Below are 27,064 nucleotides of genomic sequence, written 5' to 3' on the forward strand. Positions count from 1 at the left end.
AAAGTTGTAGTAATAGCTTATGTTATTCATGCTCTTCTAAAAGATCTCAACTCAATAACAAGCCAGCAGGTGCAGCATTAAATACTGTCTGGGGAAAAAAGATCAGGTGTCAAGCTACCCAGGTAGCATAAATGGTATGCTGCTGCCAAGGAATTTGAAATATTTATTCTGGCTTGAAAAGGGTTGCCATATAAATGTATGATTATTAGCTCCAAAACAATGAATGATGCTGCCTAAGCATTTGAAACATTTCTCATAACCAAGAATATGGGATTACAGCGAAACAGTTCATCTCCCTCCCCCCACCTCCCAGAGAATCTCACAAGGAGCAGTGCTGTTCAAACAGTTCATCAAGGTGTGCCAAGAGTCTCCAAGGGAGAAAGAAAAGTTAAACACTTTGTGCTTTTTGTAACCACTTAATATGTGGGTATTAGATTTCACTTGAAAGGGAAGACAGACAGATTCAAGGTTATAAAAGCAAAACATTTTGTGTAAATCTAGTACAAAGTGGGTTGACACAGTAAGCTGGCCCTAGAGCACCACAGATGAAATCTGTGCTGTTCTCTGTCATATAATATAGCACATCACACTAAAAACATTTAGGCGAGCATATGACAAGGCAGCATGAAATGCAGCTCAGACAAATAGAAATTGATCAGACGGGAGAATAAAAAAGGCTGTCAGTAAGGCATAGAGGAAATGAATTTCCAGTTTTAAAACTTAGTAGAAGTTACTTTATGCTTTACCCTCTCAAAAATTAGAAGATAAAAAAATCTTAGATAACAAGTTTGACTTGTTGAGGTCTCAACTTTTTACAACAAACAGCAGTTGAGTAGTTGCTATGGGTCCAACATTTATATTACATGAGCCCTTCAAATTTTTCAAGAAGCCTGTGCAGACTTGTGGGAACTCTGACTTTTTTTTGGCTCTCCACTGTATATCATGTCCATTTCTAATGGACATGATATACATGTCCTGAAAAGGACATGTACAACTCCTGAGAAGGAGTTGCCTGCTGTTATCTACATCTCTGCACAAGTGCAGCAAGCTAATGCCCCCTTTTCAAATCCTCTCAAGTAAACTGGAGGGTTTGGAAGAGAAGGAGAGTTTGCTCTGACTTGCTCAGAAATTTAAACAAGGGAAGAAATGGCAAGATACACCCCTACTGCTTCTTGCTCACTCCATACCACAGTGCAAGTAAAGGAAACCTCACTCTCCTCAAAACCTTCTTTACATGGTGTGTGGTGTGTGGTGGGGGGAGGGGTTGCCAGGCAGGGCAAGGAGAGCCAAGACCACTAACTCCTATTAAGTGACCTAAAATTTACATTTTGCTGCTATTCACACATCCAGCTCCTATCTTCTCTTTTCCAATGTGCTCCACAGACCACTTCCCCTTAAAGTTGATACAACAGTCCTGACAATTAATGTTTCTGCTGCATGCAAGTACTACAGCAGTAGAACTGCAGGGGCTCTGCAAAACTTTAAGAATGCCACAACCAGGGTAAGTTTGAACTGTTGCATTATGGAAAGACTAGGGTGGGCGTCATTCAAAATGCAAGGTTGAGTACTTTTGGGTAAACAGGTGTTTATGCTGGCTCAAGTTTTATCAAATTTGTAAGGCTTGGATAATTTCTTGATTTACAAAACCTACACTCAGGGCTGTCCCTAGAAGAGTGCAGGGCCCATGGAGACTCAAATAGTAAGTTAGAAACACTTCCCTTTATTGAAATTTTAAATATATATTCAAATAACCCAGCGAACATGACAATATAATAATTAAATTGAAATATAAAATACCAATTAAAGCCCTTGAAATAAAATTCAACTTAATACAGGGCCCAGGGCGGCCGCCCCAGCTGCCTTTCCTAAGGGACAGGATCCATCTTTAAACATATATTTAATAATATTGCCTCTATGAAGAGGCAAACAACAAACACCTCAACGAAAGAAAGAAGAAAAAAGTGGGAACAAAACACCAACTAGGAAGCAAGGTAGGAAAAAATGGTGGGGAAAAGTCTATAATAAGGGAAATTTCCTGAGGCATGCATATCCTATGATGTATACAAAACACCATTTTAAAGAAGCAATTTTCATAAATCTCAGCAATAGGAAATTTGCATCTTCCCTACCCCCCATGCACAACTTTGTGCTTAGCCTCTTAAGAGAGATTTCTCTCTCATTTGGTAAAGATCAGAGGAGGCTGCATGTACAGAATTTCAGTCTGTGACAGCCCTGGATATGTAGCAATATGGTAAAGGACAAAGAGGTGGCCAATTATGAGAACACTGTTTACAACATAGGGCAAAACTCCACTGCTGCCTCCCTGTCCTAATGGCTCAATCCTGTACACACTTACCTGAGAGTAAGTACCACTGAAATAACTGAGACTTACTTCTGGGTAGACACACATAGGATTGCCCCTCCTCCTCTGACTCTTGTCTGCTTCTGTAGCAAAGCACTGGGGGCAGGGCAAGACCAGCCCCAGCCTTCCCCTGTGCTTCTAAAGCAGTTTCTTGCTTACTCGTGGCAGCCACACAGGAAGAAGTGTGTACCAGAAGTGAGGTGTACCACTGTGCAGGGCTCAAGGTGGCCTCAGTTGCCCTTCCCAAGGGACGGGCCTGCTTATGCCCTGCCTTTCCACAGGAAACACAAGCAACTTATAAAACAAATTTTAAAAATTATCTACAATTTTGCAAACTACAAAATTTTCTATAGTTTTATAAAAATTATAAATCAAATGTTAAAAATGAAAAACACCAGTTACTCTAGTAAAGGGGTATCCAAAGTTTTTGGCAGGAGGGCCATATCTCTCTGACACTGTGCCGGGGGCCAGGGAAAAAAAGAATTAATTTACATTTAAAATTTGAATAAATTTACATACATTTACATAAATGTATATATTAAAGATGAACTTACATGAATGAATGACGGTCTTGCAATAGCACCAGGCCTATAAAAGGCCTTGCACAAAGCAAGACTGGCCTTTGCTTTGCTGCCGTTACTGCACCACAGATGTGAAACAGCAAGCAGTGGAGGGAGCTCTCATCATGAAAGAGGTCAAACAGTCGCCCTCACACTGAGAGCAGTTGCGTCGAGCAAGTGTGGGCTCCAGCAAACCTCCAGAGGGCCAGAGGCTCATTGGAGACTGGGGGCTCCCTGAGGACCGCATTGGGAGTCCTCAAGGGCCGTAAGTGGCCCCAGGGCCAGGGTTTGGGCACCCCTGCTCTAGTACATGTAGCAATTAGCTTACTTTCTTACCATTATAGGTTATTCTTGGTTTCGTCAAGCACATCACAAGATGTAAATCCATTTCATCTGAAGATACAAACTTGGAACAGACAGGGCACTTGAAACCTAAAGAGTTAAGAAAAGAATAACATTTTAAATCCAGAAAATCATTGCCAACAGTTCTGAATTGCTCTATATAAATCAAACTAGTTCTTTTGGTTTTTAAAAGGTCATTGTGCAAAAGTATTCCAGGGCACCACCATTTTAAGAAAACAGATGCTTGGAGATTGACTAACTGAGTCTGCCATGTAATGTCAACAATATACGCACACCACCTTCTTTACAAAACATCTTTATGCTAAATGGGTTGCTATATAGCTGTGTCAGTAGAAGTCCTGTCCAGGGTACAGCAGGACTAAGACTGCAAGTGTGCAATAGTTTACTATGCATAGTTCCAAACATGGATAACTGATTTGTTAAGAAAAAATATTCAGAAAATACAGAAACAGAAACACATATGACAGCAAAGTTTCACAATGCAAAGAGCTCAAAAGGCTTCATAAAGCTTGGAAGTACTCAAAAGAAAAAGACTAACAACCTAGCTGGTATCAGTTTCCATTGGAAAAAATCAAAGTTAGAAGTAAAAATTGGTATCTGCAATTGTAGATGCACATCACTCCAGGGATCAGCTTGATCTGAATGGATATGCAGTCTGAAAATCCTTGCCATGACCTTTCCCTACATAGGCAGGAATCTCTCTGTCCCTGACACTACACAGGGGTACTAGAAACAATTCCATAATTAGGACTGGGATTAAATCAGTTTCTCTCAAAACTAGGTCAGGGAGACTAGACATCTGCACAGCCTCAATCACAATAAATTGTAATGCCTGGTTTCTATACTTAAAGCTCCTCAGAACCTTTATTAAAGAAGAAAAGTATTTAGACCTGCTGGCTGCTATAAAAAAGTATCATAATGCTGGACACTCTCACTTTTACACTGATTGGCACAAATCCAAACATGTTGTACCTCAATGACTCTTAGCCGTTTTAGAAAATTTTGCATACATTTGTACATGCGTGAGTCTTTCTGCCCACCAGACAGACCTGCTTCTGCACATCACACAACAGTGAATTTTTTGAATAGCTTGGAACCAACAAATTCACGACCCCTTTTCCTCCCTCTTAATCAGAAGTTTGTACTAACTAGCACGAAGGTAACTGCATTAGCCATACAAAGTTAAACATTATAAAAGTCTGTAATATTGACATGTGCTTTCTGGTAATGACACAACATGCAGCGAGGCAGTGATAAAATCCATTACTATACAAAACCATTAGTGTGCCTAGCAATAAGATAAGAATATTAATGAATTTATTTGTATCTTGTCAGCATTCACACATACCTGGGTTAATTTTTGCAACCTAAAAATAGTCCTTTTCAAGATGCTAATTCTTTTAAAGTCTACAAAAGACTGTCATGTGGAAATACAATGTACACTATTTTTGCTTGAGCGGATGAAAGTAGAGAACAACCCACACTGGCCCTTTAATCCTAGTTTTCCTTTTCATTCTTAGAACTACCACCAAGTTTTCTAGAAATAGTTACATCCAACTGAATGCCAAACTCCTACTAATCAACTAATAGCAGGAATGTAACCACCAATTCTTCAGGCATATTTGTTTATCATCACTAATGTATTAACAAAACTTTACCTTTTAGTTAAAGCTAGTTAGTTCATAGTGCAAGGTTACAGCAGTCAAGACAGCCTGAATATTAACATAACACAGTAAACTTCTTTTTAGCATTCAATCCAAATTTTTCAAGCATTCAGGCTGCCTGCAGGCACTATATGTGTGTAAGCTTATAGCGACCTGTAAAGGGAAGAACATTTTCACAGTGATAAGGATCTATACAATGTTAATGGGCATGCAGGAGGCTATGGGGAGAATCCATGGATACTGGATCAGTCAATAAGGGGATGGGACGGGTCACCTGTACAAGTTAAGGGACTAACATTGCAAGCAGGCTTCATCAAATCCACTTGCATCCATGTTAGCAACAAGGATTTCTGCATTTCTAAGAAGCTTGAGAAGCAGCCATCTTGAAGTGTGCAGATGCTTGGTTGTCAATGAAATGTGACAAACAGTTAATTAAACAACAACTGAAGTATTTCAGTATGAAGGCGAAACTTCCATCCTGGAGGCCAATGAAGCCATGGACTCCTTCACCAAGATTAGGGAATTCACAAATATGCTTTGTCAGGATGCCATAAGATTTAATCAGTAGTACTTCAGCACCATGGGACCAACACAAGGTGGCACAGCATGCCTCTTTCAAACAGATGCCAGACTGCATTTTATCTCAGGATGCAGCACAAGGGTCTTCCACATGCTTAGAGGGGGTTCCTACAAATACATGAACACCCTACCTACTACTTCTCCCCTGTAAAACCCCCTTACCAGGCAACAGGTACAGAAGGTTGTTTACATTGTTTCTGCAAAGCAAGCAGCACGGCCTCATTAATAACTAGAAACCATGGCTCAGTCCAAAACCAAGTGAAAATGTATGGGACTCTGACTGGGATTTTCTTCATGATTCAGCCAGCCTATAAGAAAAAGAGGACTAGGGCAGACAACCCCTTAAGCACACTCTAGTTCAAGGGCATCCAAACCCCAGCTCAGGGGCCACTTGCGGCCCTCAAGGACTCCCAATCCAGCCCACAGAGAGACCCTAGTCTCCAATAAGGCTCTGGCCCTCCGGAGACTTGCCGGGGTCCACGCAGGCCCAATAAACTGCTCTCAGCATGAGGGCAATTGTTCAACCTCTTGCATGAGCTGTGGGACGTGGGCTCCCTCCACTGTTTGCTGTTTCATGGCTGTGATGCAACAGTGAAGGAAAGGTTGGCAGTGCTTCCTGCAAGGCCTTTTATAGGCCTTGAGCTATTGCAAGACCATCATTCATTAAGCTCCATCTCAAAAAATTCATTTATGTAAATTTATTTGCATTTGAAATGTAAATTAATTTTTTCCCCAGCCCCCAACACAGTGTCAGAGAGATGATGTGGCCCTCCTGCCAAAAAGTTCAATGGACACCCCTGCGTCTAGTTCAATGCAAATCCCAACTTTCAACTGTGAATGAACACTGATACCGCAATCATATCCAATTCATTATAATGGAATTTCCAAGTAGATATGCTTGCAGGGCTCCAAATTCCTGCACCATTGGCCTAACCTGCTATACTGTTCTCCAATTTCCAACTATCCTCTTCTGTTCTGTTATGCTGCTTTAGTGACAGTCACAAACTTTTACTCAGCCTCTTGAACTTGGCAGTTGGCCAGGCAGTTGAACAACACAATGGACAAGCTCCAACCTAGTTCCCAGTCTTGAATCCAAACCAGAAAGTACACATTTTTCTGCCAGCCAAGTCCAAGACAAAGAGTACAGACAAAGTTTGCTTCCTAAATCCTTATTAAATCCTTTGATTTAATAAGAACATGAGTAGCAAAATATTTTGCTACTGATTATATCAATTATTATTCTCAAACAAAATGCTATAGGTTAATAGGGTACCTGGTTCTAGAGTCCAGATTGCCTAGCTTCACAGAATTGGCTCTATTGCTCTGGTATTCACCAGGTGTTTAACTACTGCCTTCATCGGGATGCGCTTCTGGTTTTTTCTGGACATGGGCACCTTCCAGAACCTGTCATGGGAGTCTTGACAAACTCAAAGAGCCTGTGCTCACTGCCTTCAGCACCCACATTTAGGTCCTTGATGGGCATATGGCTGCATGCAGCCCTGCATCATGAGTTTTGCTGATCCTTTTTCCCCTTTGGGGTTGTTGAAAAGTGCCCATCCCCCTACAGACCTGGTGGTCTTACGGGACAATTTAGTTCTACCTCACTTGCCTTGGAACCTGCCCTACTCCCCGGAGTATTAGCACTGGAGGGAGGCTCAAAAGCAATGGGAAGATTTGTACTTCTTTCCTTGACATTGGGAGCACCTTCTTCTTACCCCAGTTCTCTATTAGGACTGTATCTTGCGTCTCCCCAAAAGGTTTGAGCATGAAAGGGGATCCTAACCAGACAAGACTGGGAACATGGGTTTACCTCCCACTGCCTTAGCCAAATGTTCCATTGAGCCACAACGTTAAGTGACAGTAGCTCTGGAACTCAATTGGTCCAGTGAAAAACACTTTGGACTGCCTCCTAGTGGTGGTACGGGCATCTCCTGAAGGGTAACGAGTGCCCCCCTTTCTCTTACAGAGAACTACACAAAACTGACATTTTTACTCTGATTTAGAACTTGAAAGTGCAAGTGCTCATTATAGTCTTTGCCTCAGTAGCTATGCGATGAAGAGTGGTTTCTCTTGCAGGTTATACCAGAAGCATACTTTCCAACACAGATTAACATCCTGTTTAAAATATTAACAGCTTGTTTAAAATAGGGGATGTATATTCCTAGAAGCTACTCTCCAGTTTCCATAAGGTATTAGTGAATAATCAGGGGGTCTGCCTGAATGCACTCAAACTTTAAATATGTGCATTAAAAATTGCATGTAAACATGATTTTTTAATCTTAAGATACTTTTATAAAGTTGTACCAAAAACTTCAAAAAAAAAAATCCACCCCACACATTCATCTGTTCAGTTGCCACAGAAGTGATACTTAACAAAAACAAAAGATGACTGATAAGAATTCTGAGTTATCATAAAGACCTAAAAAATCATGAATTTAAAAAACAAGTTCTGTCAATGAAAAACATATTTGCACTTGGGATCAACAAAAGGGAGTTCGCCAATTTTCAGTAAAGTTATTTGATGCCTTAGCTACACTTGCTTTACACTTCCTTGAATTCAAATGGAGCACTTAAGGTAAGGGTTCCTCTCACATTTCCAGATTACAATGCCCCACCCCACTGCAGCCCCCTCCACCACATCAGATGTTTCAGAGGGTTCCCTCAGGAGCAGCTTTTGGGAAATCTGTATCAGAAAAGACCAAAGTACCATGGTAAAAGATGCAGTAGGACAAATATTGCAATATATGGCTAACAAAAGCAATAGTGGTTTATGATAACAACCAGCACTATTACAGGAGACAGCTTATGTTCACGCTATTTGTAAACGTGTACAATGTTGATAAAAACAGAAGAACACCGAGGACTCCACATTTGAAAATGGAGCAGACAAAGACAACAACCCCAGGCATCAATGTACTGTGACCACTAATAAATGGATGCCCTTGTAAAGCGTGCAAAGAGTAAGTGTCCTATAGAGTCTCAATACTATCACTACACAAACAAGGCAATAATGGAGATCAGAGAAGGCACTGAGATAAATTTGTCTGCAAGTCTACAAAGTTTTCACCAAGGTAAGTGAGGGCATAATGTTCTCACTAAGGCAAAACTTTGTAAAATCTAATTGAACTGAAATACTTACCAGTACCTATTGGTTCCTGGAGGAACTCAGCAGCAGTAAAGAGAGAGAGGAAAACCTTATCAATGGCAAAAAAAAAAAAAATCAGAGTTCAGTATTAAACACACACAATGGTAATGGAAACTTCCATTACATAAATAATGAGCAGATTCTAATACAACAGTTTTCTTCAGAGACCTAGCACAGATGCAGGAGCCAGTGTTACAACTTGCAGTTTGCAAATCAGAAAGCCCGCTCCAGGGCATGCATTTACTCTCATTCATTTATCAGCTTTCCTGATGCTTCAGCACTAATATCTTTGCAAATGTAACATGGTCAAGGTTAGCCAGGTTTCTATCCTAAGTAAATCTGAAATGATATGCAAAAACTCATTTAAGAAAGAGCCTGAGAGAAATTAATCATGTTTGGTGTCTGTGCAAATGCATTAAACCAGGGGTGTCAAACATAGGGCCCGGGGGCTGGTTGCTGCCCGCAGAAGCTTTTTATACAGCCCTCAGGCTTTCAGCTGCTGAGTAGTGCTGAGGTGTTACTGCTGAAAGGGCAGCCCACATGAAAATTGGGCTCTCTCATATCTTGAAATATGATCAAGATTCATATATTTTCTCCTTTGCAGCTAATGAGTTCCTAAGTGAGAGAAAGTGCTTATTTTTGGTTATGACTTGTTTAATGACATCATTTCTTGCCTAATGGCATCACTTCCGGCCCTCAGCAGGCATCATGAATGCTATGTGGCCCTCAGTATGAAATGAGTTTGAGACCCCTGCACTAAACTATGGTTAAAGAAAGGAGGACCATGCTCCCCAGGAATCACACATTCCTAAGCAGACTTCCACTTTGCAAACCCCACGTGACATCTACAGAGAAAAGGGCATTTGAAAGTTCTACAACCAGAAGGCAAAATGCTATGCATCTTGCATTTTGATAGAGGGGTTCTCACATGTATACATCTACTAGTAACATTTTCCCCCCAGAAAAACTTTGCCTGAATCAGACCTGTTGGGTATTGTCCTTCAAAAGGTACACATCTTCTACACGATGTATGACATACTTTTGGGCATGCTCAGTCCAGTACAATTCTTTTCAAGGAGTCTGGGTCTGGGAGAAGGTTGGGAAGAGTGGACATAGGACTCAGCTGTGCTTGTTATAGGCTGGGGTGGTGACTGATTGATTGCTGTTTCCTCCTCCTCACCTCCACAGGTAGCTGTTAACAGCAGGCTCTTGCCTAGAGGCAGGAGCCAAAGGGCAAGAGCCAAAGGGCTCTTGGTCTGTGGCTCTTAGCCCATTGATCTTGCCTCAATCCATTGGACCTTAACCAATCCATCCACAACAAATAGAAAGAGATAGAAGGAGGAAAATCTCTACTACTGTGCTTCTTAGCTGAGTAAAGAGGAAACTCCGAACCAGAGCAAACGAAGTGAAGGTGCTGTGTGAAGGATTTCAGAAACAATGTTGATAGACCTGACCAAGAAGTGTTGGTGATGGCAACAAAGGGGAAGGAGGAATAAGCCTGCTACTATGTGCTGTAAGAGGTAGCTGCAAACTGTGTTTTGGACTCTGCCCAGTGATAGGGAACAAAGCAACAACAAACGGGAGATAATGACTAATATTTAAGCTGTGCTTTATTTTCCTTTTAAAATCAATTTTAGGTAGCATTATAATTGATTTTTAACTTGTCCAGATCCTGATTGTTTGCCTTTTATGTGTTTTTGTACTCCTAATTTTATTCCTGAAGTGCTATACTGGATCCCTACTCCTTAATATCTTGTATTTTAACATATGCTTTTATTTTATATTGAATACTTTTAATTCTTATACTTGGTCTACTGTTTATCTATACCTCCTTGTTTATTTTTAACTCAATCAGTTAATTTTATCAACAACCCCACCCTCTGACTACCTCTAATTTGAGTTCTCGTTCTTTTTGGACTCAGCTGGCATCCAAGGCCTGGTGTCTCCACTCTTCCCCTCCAGCTTCAAAACACAAAAGGTAAACATGATAAAGACTTAACACCTAACAGGGGACAGAAAAGATTGCAGATGAGCCCCCACACAAAATGCCTGGAGAGTTCTGATGAGAAATCCCTGAGAAAATAGAAGAAACAGAAGCAGTTGGGAATTGAAAGTTTCTTCTCTCCCTCCCCCTCTCTGGAATCTGCATATGCTGTGAGTACCAGCAACAATTCTAAGGCTCTGGTGTCAGAACTTGCACAATCTAAAGATGTATTAGTATCTCAAATGACAGAAGGCAGTAAATCCACAGCTGAGTGGAAGGGGAAGGCTAACAAGCATAACACTTCTCAGAGAAATGGTGCAACTAGTGGTAGAACCTTATCCCAAACAACTACAGACTTCACCCTTCAACAACTGGGAGAAGCATGTTTTATATCTGCAGAAACCTTAATATTGATATTGGGACGCTTAAATAAAATAGAAGGGCAAATGGAAATCCTGACCCAGAGGTTGAGTCAACCTGATCAGAGTGTGGACAGGCTTCAACCTTTGGCAAACAACAAGGACACCAAAAAATTATCTCCCTTCCTGGATGAAACAGTAAAACCAAGAAGCGCTAATTGTACAAAGCATGTAGAGCAGAGGGGTGTACACAGAATATTGCAAAGTCACCAGATTTTAATTAGTCTTCCTAGAAGGGATGCTCACCTTTGGAGAAGGACAAAATTCTTGTCTCTCTTGCAGAGCTTTTAAATTGCAGAATAGCTTCAACAGAACTTAATTACTTCTACTTCTTACCTGCTCAGGAGGACTATAAAAGGCTGTTTCTAGACTTTAGGTCCAGAACTGTACCATCTCAGATTTTTCTATTTATATGGTGATTCAGAAGAATGAGTATCTTTCCACGGCCTGTATTTAAAGAGTTGGGTCCTGAAAAATTAATGAATGCTAAACGACCATATAGTAGTCACTTTTGGAACCCAGATTTAACAAACACATGCAATTCAGTAAGCCATAAGAAAATAGGAACCCAGAATACTGAGAAGGTAGATGAACCAATTCCTGGGAAAGTGGAGCTGATGGATCTGAAAGCCAAATTGGGGAAACTTTTTGAGCAGAACAAACAGAATTGCTGTAGTTTGGAAAATGCTTTACTGGAGCCTGAAATGACAAGTGATATAATAGACTTGGACATTTCTATAGGATGGTGCTCACCCTTAAAAAAGCAACTTAATTCCAGTTTGGAAAACATGCTTACAATCTCAAAATCAGGTACAGAAAATGCAAACAAGGAGGAAATGTTGGGAAAGGCCACCTTTGTCTTCCCCACTAAAAAGTGGAGCTATAGATCCACAGTTAAATCGGCCAGGGATGCTGCTGGCCATGGACCCACATTTTGAGAGTGTATCAGCTATTCTTGTTCCAGATGTGCTGACTTCAATACACAGCTCACAGAGCGGCACTGTGGATAGAGGGGGCAGAAGGCCTGAGATGGTAGAAAATTTTGAGCAGATTGAGGATCCTTTAGTATAAACTCTCTTGACTGCAGAATTCTCAAATCCAAATTTGGTAGAGTTAAAGGGAAGGACACATGTAGAGCCAGAGGATACAACAGAATTAACATCAACACAGACTCCCCAGCCTTGTATATTGAATCTTGCAGAAGGCCCTTGTCATTTTGAAAGCAGCCAGTCCTGCGTCGGGCTGGGTGAGACTCCGGGAGTAAGTAACAATGTGGATAATGTGAACAACAGTGCTGGTGACACTGCTGAGCCTGTAGATAGTATCATAGTGTTAAATAGCAATGCCTTTTCCTCAGACCCTTGCCCATGAGAAGTTCACAGAGCTGGGCTTTTTCCATCTATTGACTTGGATACAAATCAGGATCTATAAGAATTGAGATCAGTTATTCCTACTTCTATTTCTAATGAAACTACTGTAAATGTTCCCAATCAGTTAACTAATAAGGTTAATTTTTTTAGTTTAAAGGAGTCTAGGAAGTGTAGGACTGCTTCCCCAAGAGCATTAAAAATTCTTGGTTGGAACATAAATGTTTGGAATAAAGCTATGACAGATCCTGTGACTATCCCCTTTTTAGCTGATTTTGACTGTATTATGATACAAGAATCCTGACTTTGTACTCCTTGGGATCTAGATGGATATAATTCTTTCTGTTTGTCAACTGAAAAATGCAAAGGACGTCCGCAGAGGGGATTGTTGAGTTTTGTGTCTAACAAATTAGGGAAGTCATCTCTCCCCCCCCCCCCGCCCATTTAAACTAGCTATGGCAGTCAAGGTAGTTATCAACTCAATAGAAAGCTTGATGGTGAATGAGTATCTCCCTTCTACAATTTGTAGTCCAGACCTGGAAAGACAATGGACAATTTTGGAAGAATATATAAAGAGTTTGCAAGGCAACTATCCCCAAGCTATCTTGCTAATTGGGGAGATTTTAATGCTAGAATTGGTGCAAGTGACGATCAATTATTATTGTCTAATTTCTGGAAAAAAGATTTTTTCTATTATAAGGCCTCAGAAGGATCACGCATTTCTAAGGATAAAATTATTAACAAGGCAGGAGCTAGATTGGTAAATATGACTTCTAAACCTTCACTAACCATTATAAATGGGAATACTTTAGTTGATCCATGTGGTGAATATACCTTCATCTCACCACAAGGAGCTAGCATCATTGATTGTATGTTGATCAATAATGTAAATTATCCTAAAGTACTGAACTGCACAGTGAATGATCAGGCAATAAGTGATCATCTTCCTATTTCCATTAAGGTGCAAGCTGAAGATGTGTTACACTTCGATATTGGTCAAATAGAAACTCAGATGCTGCCTCTAAGGCAGAAATGGACAACCAAAACCACAGAAGCTGCCAAAGAAATTCTTTGTGCAGCAAAGGTACAAGAGCTTAAAAAAGAAATTTTATTTGAATCAGACATAACTATAATATCCAAAAATATGTTATCACTCTTTAGAATGTTCCATCCTATTTTACTATCTAAAGAGAGAAATAGAAGAATCTTAAAAACTTGTTGGCAGACAAAGAGATGGTTTGATAATGATTGTAGGACAGCTAAAAAATCGATGGAAACGACTCTACAAATTTTTTAAGGAAACTGTTACACCAGATGCACGTGCCTCCTTGCTTCGAGCCAGAAGGGAATATAAAGCATTCTTGAAAACAAAGAAGCAGCAATTTATGAGATCCACATGGGATAGGATAATCGTGGCAGCCAATGAGACGTCTGGTATATCTCTTTGGCGACTAATTACTCCAATGCTGAAGCCAAAAAGTGTTGTTGGATCATCTGTAACTGTGGTAAATTGGGAAAAATATTTTTAAAAAAAACTTTACAAGAAGCATGAACATGAACCAGATCTGAACTTTGAGATCCATCCTGCACAGTTTACTGAATGGGAACCTGTTACTAGCAAGGAAGTCATAACGCTGATCAACAGGCTTAAATTGAGGAAAACTCCTGGGATAGATGCAATTCCTGCAGAGTTTTTTTAAGATAGACCCAATCTGGTGGGCACAGGTACTCGCACCCTTCTTTACGCTGATTAATAAGGACGGAATTATCCCAAGTGCTTGGAAAGTATCCTTAGTAGCGCCCATATATAAGAAAGGGGACAGGACAGACCCAAGTAATTATCAGCCAATCAGCCTTTTAACAGTGATTGGCAAGATGTAAGCATCTCTATTGCAAGAGAAACTGCTTGATTGGATAGAACATGAGAAGATACTAGGAGATGAGCAAGCGGGGTTCAGGAAAGGCTACTCTTGTATCGATCATTGCTTTACTTTGGCATCATTGATAAGTAAATATGCATTAAATGCTCCTGGCACCTTATATACAGCATTTATAGATCTAAGAGCTGCCTTTGACTCTGTCTCACACAAGACTCTGGAACAAATTCAATTCTACATCTATGCCTAAAAGATTGTGAAAATTAATAATGAATTTATATACTGGAAACTCCTTATATGTTAAACAAAGATGGAGCTATTTCTCGTCCCATATATGTTGAAAGAGGGGTTAGGCAGGGATGTGTTCTTGTGCTGCATTTATTTAATCTCTATCTCAACGACTTTGTTCCTAAATTACTTGATTTAGATATACATGCACCATGACTAGATAACAAACCGGTTCCTGTTCCTGCCTTATTATACGCTGATGATCTTGATCTATTGTCCAGAACTCAGATTGGTCTTAAATGTGCCATTAAAGCATTTATTGCTTACTGTAATGAAGAACTATTAGAAATAAATGAGGATACATCTAAAATAATGGTTTTTACAAAATCAATAAGAAGGACCAATGAAAGATGGAAAATTGGCCCATATAAGTTGCAGCTGGTTAATGAATTTCGCTATCTTGGAGTAGTGTTCCAATCTAACCTTGCATGGTCCAAACATATACAGTATCTTAAAGGGAAAACTGAATTGATGCTACTAGCATTGAGAAAAAAATTTTACATCAAAGGAGAACAGTACGTGCCAGTACTCCTAATGGCATATAAAGTAATGGTATTGCCACGTATGTTATATGGCTCACCGATCTGGTTTTTGGGACCAATAGAACAGCTTGAGCGAATCCAGCAAGTCTTTTTTTGGAAGCTTTTAGCCCTACCCCCATGCATAACCTCTGAAGTTATTGTTTGGAACTGGGACTTCCAAAGATTTCAATCTTGATTTGGAAAGCTATTATCGGATTTAAATACAGACTTACAAACAATTGCTGAAAATCTTCCTATTTTCACAAAACTAGCAGCACAAGAATGCTGCTGGGTAAAATGGAATAACAACGTTAACATGAAAATATGTGAGCTGGGCCTACAGTCACTAGAAAAATTCAGTGGAAGAAGCCATTCGCTGCTTGTTGAAAAGCTATTCATTCAAAATTGGGATTACCTTCTAAAGGAGGCTAAGCATAAATGCTTCCCCTCTTACTTTGGAATTAAATTTCTCAATAAATTTTCTTTACCCATTTATTTTAATGTACTGATGGTTCCCAAGTTGAGGCGTGCTTACATGATTGCACGATGCAATGCTTTACCAATGGCAGAAATGAAAGGTAGTTTTCAAAGGATTCCTCCTGAGCAGCGTTATTGTGATTGTCCCTTAACTGAATTAGACCCCCGCAGTGCATATCTTTTTTCCAATGCCCCAAATATGCAGCAGGAAGAGATAGATTCTTAAAGAAATGGATACATAAATTTTCTATGTTTTCGGACTCTTTAAGACTGAAATTATTGTTAAGGAGTCTTTGCAAAGAGTGTGTTGTGGATATAGCCAAATTTTGTTTCTATGTGGTTTTAAACTCTGGTTTTTAGATAAATAGGTGTATGGCTTATGTGCTGATCAGCCTAATAAACTTGAACTACATGATGTATCAGTTTCATTCTCTCAGAAATTTCACCACTACATATACCAACACAAAAAGTCAATTGCTTCACTCTTGCCAGAAATTTTCAAAGCAAATAAGTCAAAACTATCAACCAATAATCAGAACATTTACTGGCATAATAAATAGAAACATAACAAAACACAATATAACAGTTGGGTCCTAACTAACCTAAGCTTACAATTCCGTCATGTCTTGTGCTACGCCTCTTTCCAATCTGCTTTAAAACTATACATAACTACTTCTCAGAACTCCTGCCCAAAGACCAAGGTTTGACTTACTAAGAAAAAACTAAGTGAACTAAAGAACTAAAGAACTAGTGAAAAACTTGCTAAAATTTGAAATCTGAGCACTGTGATGGTTTAAATAACTTTGAGTGTTAACTTTTGCCTACAGAGTTTGCTATAAAATCAATTATATACTTCATTTAAGTATAGCTGCATTCACCTATATCCTGTAAATCAGAGTTATGCTTACCTGTAATGACTGTCCTTTGTGCATATTAGCCACTATACTATAGCCTAAAATATCTGTGCATTTTATACCACTTGTCATATCAGTACCAGAAGTGGCACAGTCAAGTCTATGCATGTTCCATACCTGCAACCACCCAAGCATGGAACTTGGTGCAGAATTTCTTTCACTACACAATTGAACACTTTGAACTCTGTCTGCTTCAAAAACTGTTCTCTTTATGGTTGCAAAACTAATGACGCATGAACTCACAGAAGCAACAAAAGAGAATGAGGAATACTTCTAGCAGTCAAGGTTGTTGAGCACTATACAGCTTCCTTGTTACATTCTACAGAAACAGAATTATGCAATATAAGTAAATATATACAAAGTCTGCAACTTTCATACAGGGCATATAGCACCAGATGAAAATCTCTCAGATGTTGCAGTGGGGAGGTAATATCTAGAAGTGTAATTGATAAAGTTTGGTTTTACCAAGCCTGTGTAAGTCAATCCCCAAGGCCTGGGAGTTCAGGAATGGCAAACTATCTGATCCAGCTTATAGTGTCAATAGCTAATCCCGTGACAAAGGGGAAAGCTGGGAGAATATTGTTCCCACTATTTATCAGTCCCCCTTCATTGTTGGGTATTATTAAAGTGTGCAATATGAGCAGAATAGCTTTAGAAAAACTTCAACAATTTAGAACTGATTAGCAGATGAAGAGAGACTCACCTATAATTAGAGGTGTTCGTTTTCAGTGAGTAAGACAGGATTACAGCCTATGTCTTACTAAACAAGATGGGCTTACTTCTGAGTAGGATAAATATTGTTTTTCAAACACCTCTACCTTTAATGCATGTACTTCACATATGTGGATGCATATTTGGATTTTTCTGTATTTTTAGATACGTTTAAATACAAGTCTCTAGATTGGCTACTATTTCCACTGTCCACGATCCTCTGGAAGAAATAGAGAAATAGGACCTCTGTGGGAGAGTCAAGACACTGTGGGAAGGCACTCTGGAACTGTTGGGCTTTGGACCAGCGGCAGTCTCTTCCTCTTTCTTCCCCTGCGGGAGTTCTAGGACACTGATGACCTTCAGCAGGAATTCTTAAAAGTGGGGTCCCATATGGGGTCCCTGCAGGAACATATGAGGTTCCTTCTGATCCTCCAGCAGCTTCCCCTCTTCCATGGAAGACTGGTTCTCCAAGTCATCTGCTTTCTGGGAGAACTCAAGGCTAGCTATGGTCAAAGGCCTGTGGTGGCAGGTATGCTCATGGCCTTTGCTCACCTGGGAGTCTGGATGATGGTGCTGGGATCATCTTTGTGTTTGAACCTAATGAATTAAAGTCTGATGCCATGGAAGGTCTCTGGGCATGTCTGTGGCTAAGGAGTTGCACACCTCCCTAGTTATAACCATGCCACAAAGCCCTCCATAGTGGGCAGACTGCAGCCTGGTCCCCCATAATTACCAGGGGCAAATGGCCCAGCTTGGTTTGGAGAAGTGGAACAGAAATAGTGTTCGGAAACCCTAAGGAGCTGACAGGAAGGTAGGGTAGCCCTGCTGGTTGCTTGGCTCTGAGGCAGATGCCTTGGCTCCTACCTCCTGCCCCTGAAAAGCCACTTACTGGACAAGAGTGGAAGGGTTGTTTTAAAGGGGTGTTCAGTTATGGAGGACACTCATCACTGGGAGGCAGCACCCCTCTGGCCCTGGGATGGAGAAACAGAGTTGGGACTTCCTGGTCTGCAACAGCCTGGAGAGAAATAAAGGCAGCAACCTGTGGAAAGGGGCCACACTGCTAGAAATGTTGTAGCATGCTTCTTGGAGCACTTCATATGCCATCTTCCACCATAGGGAAGGGAGGAAAGACTAGCAAGGTAGGTGGATGCCAGCTATGAGGTCACTCTGCAGCTTGATGGCCTTGCCTGTTACACATGGCGGTCATCCTGAGATCTGTCAACATCTTCTTCATCCTTCCTCAAGATCTGTGGAAAGGTGCTGAGAATATCTTAGTCTATTGAAGTAGACAACTAAAGATCTTCTCCCCACTGTGCTACTAGGGTGCAGGGGTGGGGTAAGAGGGTGTCCAATTTAATTGAGCAAAACCCTGAATCTTGATCTTGAGGCAAGGTCAATGTGGGGAATCTGGGAGAGCCCTTCCCCTTTCAAACAACTTGGATCATGTTTGCACAAGAGGGAGAAGCTTCCCAGATGCTCGTTTGAGCTGCCCCTGTACCACTGGAGAATCACATTTCTTTTCTCTGTCACCTTGGCAATCACACATAGTATCAAACCAATGGCCTTTTAACACACCAAAACTTCATGTTACTACCTAAATACTTAACAAATATTCTTAACGTGAAAGCAATCTGAAAGCAAAACTAACAAACCCACGGTTTTAATGGAGAAAGAGTAGAAATCAAAGTCAGATAATCAATAATCACATTTAGAATACTTGTATAACTTTTATACAAAAACTTATAAAGCAGTTACATAAAAATAGAATGAGAGGACTGTTTCCTTATTGCCCTGCACTATCTAGAAAAAAACCAAACAGAACACAACAGAGCCACATTAGTGTCCCTAAAGAGAAAACTGAAAAAGCAAGATACATGAACACCAACACTCAGCCACCTGAGTTGCACTGATCAAGGACATAATGCTTCATTTACTGTTCACTGGACATATCAACCAGAAAAACAGCATTACAGAGGCCCAATTCATGCATTACAGTCGCACGGGAACCACTTCTCATAATTGGCCCTATCACACTCCTATGCCATGTGATCCCTCTCTACAGATGCTATTGGAGTGGTACTATATCTGCCTATGGGGAAGTGGTTCCCCTCAGCACTCCAGAAATGCATGAGACAAGTCTGTGCAGTTTCCTCCTGCCCACAGATGGCAAAACCATCAGTTTGAGACCCCACAAGATAATGGGATGGTGGTAATACCAGTGCTTTTTTTGTAAAAGAAAAGGTGCAGGAACTCACAACTTGTTAATCTTTTATATATTTATTTATTCAATCAATCAATCAAACCTTTATTAGGCATAAATATTTATTTTTTAATGGAGAAATAAAATATTTTTATGTGCTTCCCCCCTAAAGATGAACTTACTTCTGAGTAGACATGCATAGGATTGGGCTGTCAATCTCCACATCCCCTTCCCCCTAGCTACTTTTTCTACACATGGGGAAAAATACTGTACAGGTGCACTTGTAGCGGGTAGTATGTAGGGTGGCACTACTTCAAGGAGAGGAAGCAGTGAATGGATTCCGAAAAATGGCTTACATGAGTTCCATGTAGTAAAATTACTCTAAGCAACTGTGGGAGTAAGAACAAAAAAGGAATTCTTACACGAGAGGGGTCCTTAGGTGCACACAGAAACAGCTATGTTTGCAAACAAGCTATTAAATATGGTTTAATTCAGGTATCAGAATACTCTGTGTCTTTGGGGAGGCGATTGGCATGCAATTGTATGTTCTCTGCTGCCCAGAGCAGCTGCTGTGCATTGCTGGAGAGGAGCTGCAAACACTGGCTGTCGGAGGGCATGCTTGTGGGGGAAGGATGAGGAGGATCTCTGGCAAGGCTGTACAGCACGTTGTACACACGTAGAATCCCTTTTCACCTGCCCTTAGCAAGTGAAAACGGGTGCAGATATATATCTCTGCCAAGATTAAGAGCCCAATCCTAGGTATGTCTACTCTAAAGTAAGTCTCGTTCTAGTCAATGGAGCTTACTCCCAGGAAAGTGCCTAGGATTGCAGCCTAAGAGCCCAATCCTATGCATGTCTACTCAGAAGTCCACTTTAGTGAAGGGGGTTACTGTGGTTAGGATGGCAGCCTCAGGGCCCAATCCTGTGCCTGTCTACTCAGCAGTCCCATTTAGAGTCAATGGGGCTTCCTCCCAGGAAAGTGGAGTGGACTGCAGCCTCAGAGCCAAAGCTTATGGCTGTCTCCTCAGAAGTCAGTCCCACTAGAGGCAGTGGGGCTTCCTCCCAGGAAAGTGTGGAGAGGACTGCAGCCTCAGAGCCCTTCCTCTACCTGTCTCCTCAGGCTGCAATGCTATGACACTTTCCCAGGAGTAAGCCGCATTGAACACAATGGAACTTACTTCTGAGTAGACATGCATAGGTTTGGGATCTCAGGCTGCAAGGCTATGCACCCTTTCCCAGGAGCAAACCCCATTGAGCACAATGAGACTTACTTCTGAGTAGACACGCCTAGGCTCGTGCTGCAGATTGGCACGGGGCCTGCACCAGCCAGCTTCCTTCCCCTCCTCCTCTGCCAAGCCAGTACCTGGGCGTTCTGTGGGTGCCGCAGCCTGTCTCCCTGGCTGGCTGGCTATCCGTCCTCCTCCTCTGCGTCGGCGCGTGCCCCCACGCCCTCCACTGGCTGGGAAGCAGAGCGCGGGGGGAGGGAGGCGGGCTGGGCTCAGGCAAGAGCTTGGAGATGAGGGCAGGAGGGGGTCGCTGTGCGGTCAGGCAGGGGCCAGGCGCCCGCCCACCCTGCACCCCCCAGCACCCACCCACTAATGCCTCTGTTTTGCTCCCTCCCCCTCCTGGAATGCCTCTGAAGGGGAGGGGCCCCTGTAAAAAGGTGCCGGAACTCCGTCCCCCCGCGTTCCATTAGAAAAAAAGCCCTGGGTAATACTATCACTGCCCGGTGTGCACAATCCTACTTAGTGGGGCCTGCTGGAATGTTGTTAAGATGAGATTGAAAGAGGACTAAAAAGGAATGGGATTGCAAGAGCTCACAGCAGTTTTAATGACAATGACAGAAGTTGTTCCCAAAGTAGTACAAGCACACACACTCCATAAAGTCTGCCTACTTTGACAGACACAAGCAAAGCCAAACAGTTCAACTTAAAGAGATATGTATGGTAGTCACACCACCCCTAGCAACCAACTTAAGAATCTCTGCTTCATGCATGGGAATACTTGTTTGCATACATTAAGCTGAAATTGATATCAGTGTGTTTTTGGGGGGGGGGGTTCTGACCCCAATTCCTCATTAGTAAAGTATTTTTTTCCAGGCACAGAGTTAAATGATACTGGTTTTTAAAATGGAAATTATGTATTTTTCTAGGAAAGTAATTGTTGCCATTTGCTCCTTTTCTACATGAAAAATGAAGCCCGTAACAGCACTGTTCAGAGTTACCAAACACATTTTAACGCCTATAGCAAAGCAAAGAGAAAGCACATTTGTAGGACAGAAAAAACAGTTTCAAGAAATTAGAAAAATCACTAAGACTTCTGACTTCTGTTTTGCACTATAAAGCCATTTTCAACAATATTAATAGTATTTATACAGAGCTTTTCATCAAAAAAAGTTCACAAAGCAGTTTACAGAGGAAATTAAATAACTAATAAGTCCCTAGAACTCACTCCACAAGTCTTTGGGCAGACAGCTGACTATCCTAACTTGCTCACAACCCAAAGGGAATAAAGAAAAAAAAATAGTATCTGGGATACCTTCTCTAGAGTTGTTTACCTAGTATCATCTCTGAATGGCTGTTTCTGTTTTTCCCCCCAGTTTGCCTAGGCTTTCTATCTTGTGGTGTAGCTGGTTTAGTAGTAGTTTTATGGTTGCAGTCGAATTTAATTGAATGGCAATGGCTGCCATTTCTGTAAGTAAGTTCTCATTATTTAAATCATTGTATTGCTTTATCCGTTCAAGTGTATGCCAGTCTGGGAGTGTGACAAGAACTTCAAAGTTTACTAAACACTACATACTAATCAGATAATCTGTTTCCAACCCAGCACAAATTTTGCATGCATCTGCTATGCTTGAAAGACCCATAATCTGAGAACAAACCATGGTTATGCTGGTCATAAAAAAAAATCAGAACTTTCCCCAAATGTCAGCTGAAGTAGTCTAGAACAAATCTGTACAACCTCAATACCATCTCAAAAACCAGTTTAGCAAGCAGCCACAGAGTCTGTACAGTAGAATGTATCAAGACATCAATAGAATTGATAGTTGATCCTAGCCTGCGTATTCAACATGTGTTCTATAAAACATAAGTACCAAATACCTTCTGAAAGCCAATCCATCTATATACATAGTCAGAAATCAATTTCTATCCTAATTTTCAGGCTAAAATCTTCTAACCTATGTACTTCATTCGAAGTCTCAAAGACAGAAAACACAGATTGATTGCTTTAATGCAGTCACTGTCCCCAAGATTTATAAAGTTTAGGAGGCTCTGCATGATAAAACAATTTGAAAAAGCATTAATAAAAATACTGAAGAAGTCAAATGGTATAAAAAAGAGAAAGGGGAACATAAAAATCTGTAGCAAGTGCTCTACTGATCTGTGGAGCATAAACAGATGAGGGAAGTCAGCAAAGCCCACTGGACTCTGAACACATGAAATTCAGTGGAAAAGAGGAAGAGTCAGCACTTATTTTCTGCATTATGTCAGAGTTCACTCTTCTCTCAGTGTTGTGATTTTTGTGAGAAATAGCTTGCCAAACAAGTTTTCTGAGCAGAAAAATCTTAAGCAAATGTTTCAAGGTACCTATTCATTACCTCTTACATTTGTGTGAAATGAAAAACTGGGGTGGGGCTGGCATGTTCACAGAGGGGCCTTTACAGAACAACTGGATGGGGGTGAAAATATTCCCAAAGCCCTCCTCGAAACTGTATGGAGCCAAAGATGGCACGTGCACACTTCCCCGTATCTCTGGGAATAACCATAGCAGTAGAGAGCAGCACACAGGTGCTAACTCATAGCCCGCCAGAACAAGAAATTTTGCTTCCTGATAGGATAACTTTACTACCTGCTTCCCCTCAGCTTAGCAAAACACTGCCAAACCCATTACTGCAGTTCAGTTGAGCCTGAGCCCAATCCCCACCCCAGAGAGGCAGATAGGGCTGGGCCTGTTCACTCCCACTTTGCCCATAAAACAAGTGTTTGAGGGTATGAACTGTGGTGACCCTCCTTGCCTCCTCCAGCATTTCAGCAGGAAATCTAACTGCTGTCTTTGTCTAGTAAGTACTTCTTTCTTTCACCTAAAGCAGCATTCTTCAACCTGTGAGTCACGACCCCAATGGGGTCGCAAAGCCTCACTGGGGGAGGTCACAGCAACCTTTCAAAGCCTGTGCAAGAAAGGACTTGGATCCAAACCAATAATTGGATGGTCTTATCAAAACTGAATTATTGATATAATCCTGCACAATCCTATAATCTCACTGTCTTGCCCTGCATCTCCTAAGGCCAGCCCTGCTCAGGCTGCTACCTCACAGGTTGTTGCAAGGGCACAATATTTAAGGGAAACCAGGGCTGGTGTGCGTGGGAGGGTGAGTAGGTGGAGGATGGGTTGATAATGTCCCAGGAGGAGGGGGATCCCCAGTCTCATACTTTTTTTTAGGGTCATGGCATAAAAAGGTTGAAGACCACTGACCTAAACTCACTGGAGAAGCATGTGAAGGAGCTAGCGAACAGTGAGGTGGGGTCAAAAGTACCCCCTCTTCTTCCCTGCATCTGGAGTTCCTTTTTTGTAGATACCTTATTGTCTTTTCCCACTTAAGTTTTTCAATTGTTGCCCATCATAACAGCATCACCCATAATGAAGCAATCCTATATACAATTTGTGAAAATAAAAGCGAACTCGGCAAGAGCACCACAGACACCCGCCTATAAGTCTATCTCACAGATAAGTCGAAGGCAGGTTTTGAGACAAAAATCACAGAATGTTATATGACCCTTGGATAAGTCAGGGGCTAAACTTAGGGGTTGTCTGACTATAGTGTTGTATGATTTTACCCAAGGCCAAATTCCCAAAAATAACCTGCCAGTAATTGTTACCTAAGAAATGTACAATCTGATTTATTAAAAAAATAAAGATAAGATATATTTTTATTTTTTAACTTGTTAAATTCTGGTCTTCAACAACCTTTTCGTAAACACTATCAGAGTAAGCGCACTGTAAACAACATACCAGTAGAACAATGGTTCCCAGCCTGGGTTACACATACCCCTAGGGGCATTCAACAGGACCTTTAGGGGTACTTGAGAAGAATAACGGAATAATGGTAGAAAAAGGCAGGTAGTGCTCCAGAATGCCTAGCAGGGCCAGCAAGGCAGGAAGGGAGAAAGCTAGCTGGTTGTGAAAGCCTCACCAATAGCTAGTTTTTGGTCATCAATTCATGTATGAATCAATGACTGAAAACCAGCACAGTAAAATTGCTGTAACATAATATGGAAAGTGATCAAACACCAAGAATTTCTCAAGACACTTCTGGTGCAAAACAGTGCAAAGGCATAGTCTTCAGTTCTACAAACAGAGAGATAAAAAGAGAGAATACTGTGATGAATACATGAAGTATGGGTTTTCATACAGAGGAAATGTGGGTTTATGTAATTCATACGAATTATAAACGTTTAGCTAATATGAGGGGTACAATTTATGGAAATGGGCTGGTATGCAAAGGAAAAAAGGTTGGGAACCACTGCAGAGAATCATTAATCAAATCCTTCTTTAAAGTGCCTGATGTGTCAAGCCACAGACTCTACATATAACACACAACTTATAACACATAACTGGGAGTGTGCAATTCAACTCATAGTGGAAAGACAAGTAACAAGGAATGACTGTGAGCAAGTGCAGCTGCACATAGTTGCAACGCTATTTACTCAGAAGTAGACCCATTGCTTTCCATGGATGCTATTCTTAAGTAATGGTGCTTTGAATTATAGCCTGGACTTTGTTTCAAATGGAAACAAGGATTACACCTTGGTGTTTAAAATAAATAGACCTCTGCAAAATGCAACCATTTGCAAAATGGAATGAGGCTGCAGCAGGGTATGCTGAAGAGAAAGCCGCTTGCTTGATTTCAATGGAAACCTTGCTTTTTTATCAGGTGGAAAATAAAAGGTTAACTTAGGCTACAGCTTTGTCCTGGAGGGGTTGCCCTGGAGATTAACAGCCCTATTGCTTCTCTGGTGCTGCAAGCTGCTTGAAAAGCCCAGACCCCTGAGTGACCTTGCACATAAGGTGAGGTTATGATCAGAGCTTGATTTATTGGCAGAAATTCTTCACCCTATAGGCAAGAATCTTCAATAATATTCATGGATATGAGGTGATCCTTGTTTGGTGTCCTGAGGGGGTCTGAGGAGTCCTCCATAGGGCTCCCTGCACCTCCAAACATGTAAAAAAAGGAAAATGGGCCCCACCAGGTTTACTTCCAAACAAGTGGGCACAGATTACAGCCTGAATGCCAAAGGCTGCACTCCTACCACCATTACCCTCAAAAAGTGATAGCTGGGGATAAAATGCATTGAAATGAATGAGGTTTACTTTCGAGCAGACAGGCACAGGATCGAACTGCTAATCAGACTGCACTTTCATAAAAACAGAAACAAGGAACTCAGTATAAGGTATTTGTCCACATTTTGTCTCTTTCAAGTAGGAATAGCTTTTTGCATGCACTCATGAAAGCCCATTACCCTTAGCAGCCTAACACAGGACCAGTAGTAAAAAAAACCCACCCAAACACAGATGGAGAGAACTTCATTACTGCTCCCAAACACAGACCAACCCAGAGGAGCTGCTCCTTGGAGAGTGAGAGGGAGTGCATGCACACATCTTCCCATCTCTTGCCAACACGAGAGAAAACTTTGGTCACTTTCCTGCCCTCCCTGCCATGGGAGCCTGGAGAGAAGGAGGAGGGTGGCTCACCCTGCCACCCTTATCAATTGCTGAATGCCTTAGACACAAGGACTACTTTTTTCGAGGTGGGGATGGGGGGGGGGAGAGATCAATTGTGTTCCAAGCCAGAGGACAATACTGCAAACTGGGCAAGGGGCTGATAGATTAGAACAGGACCTTGCTACTCACTGCTGATCACCATCCAACACAGACTCCAGTAGCACAGTGGAAGCTGGACTTCTGCAACAGCTGACTCAATTCTAAGAATTCAGAGTTCTATGCTCCTTTGTACACACTCACCAGTCTTGAGAGCTGGCACATGTGACCAAATTTCAGGAGTGCAGAAGAGAGGGCTAGGCACTATGCAACCAACTTGTGACCTACCAAGTGGGTTGGGACCCACGCTTTATAGGCAAACCTGGCATCACACTGCTTGAAGATGCCTGAAGATTTTGGATGGGCCTACAATCACTAGAATCAATGGATGATAATCTGTAAGAAATGTGGTTTGTCCCATTTGACTGGGAGAGAGACTACATCAGGAAACACAAACACATCACCCCAAATGTAATGCAAATGTTCAGGAATCATGGAAGCAATCCAGTCGATGCAATGCAGATCAGAACTGAAAGCCATTCTCCTTCCTTTTATGCAATGTGTCAGGAAAAGTTACAGAGTTAAGCATGAGTACATGCTGCCTGTTCAAATATTCAAACCTTGAGGTAATTACATATGCTAGGGTTGGGACAACAATTGCCTATTACAATATTAGACAGCAGGCAAGATAGTCCAGCGTTGCTCTGAAAATGAGATGACGTATAAACCTTGTAAAATTTAAAATAAATAGCCTGTGAAGCCAAAAATACCCTTGTGTAGGTTGGCCACCTACCTTTCCAATTGAGTCATGGTGACA

The 27,064-nt window shown here is 41.3% G+C and overlaps 1 protein-coding gene across 4 annotated transcripts in view; it reads right to left on the reverse strand.

Moving 5' to 3' along the window:
* Positions 1-27,064, reverse strand: part of ZNRF2 (zinc and ring finger 2) — a 68,951-nt gene that overhangs the window by 19,312 nt on the left and 22,575 nt on the right. For 3 of the 4 annotated variants that reach the window (XM_066628886.1, XM_066628885.1, XM_066628889.1), the window contains exon 2: positions 3,259-3,354. The exons of the other annotated variant lie outside the window; for it this stretch is intronic. In XM_066628886.1, the coding sequence (XP_066484983.1) occupies positions 3,259-3,354 (96 nt within the window). The remainder of the gene's footprint in view (positions 1-3,258; positions 3,355-27,064) is intronic. 4 annotated transcript variants of the gene reach the window in all.

This window comes from Tiliqua scincoides, chromosome 5 (assembly GCF_035046505.1).
Source record: "Tiliqua scincoides isolate rTilSci1 chromosome 5, rTilSci1.hap2, whole genome shotgun sequence".
In the NCBI taxonomy this organism is placed as follows: domain Eukaryota; kingdom Metazoa; phylum Chordata; class Lepidosauria; order Squamata; family Scincidae; genus Tiliqua; species Tiliqua scincoides.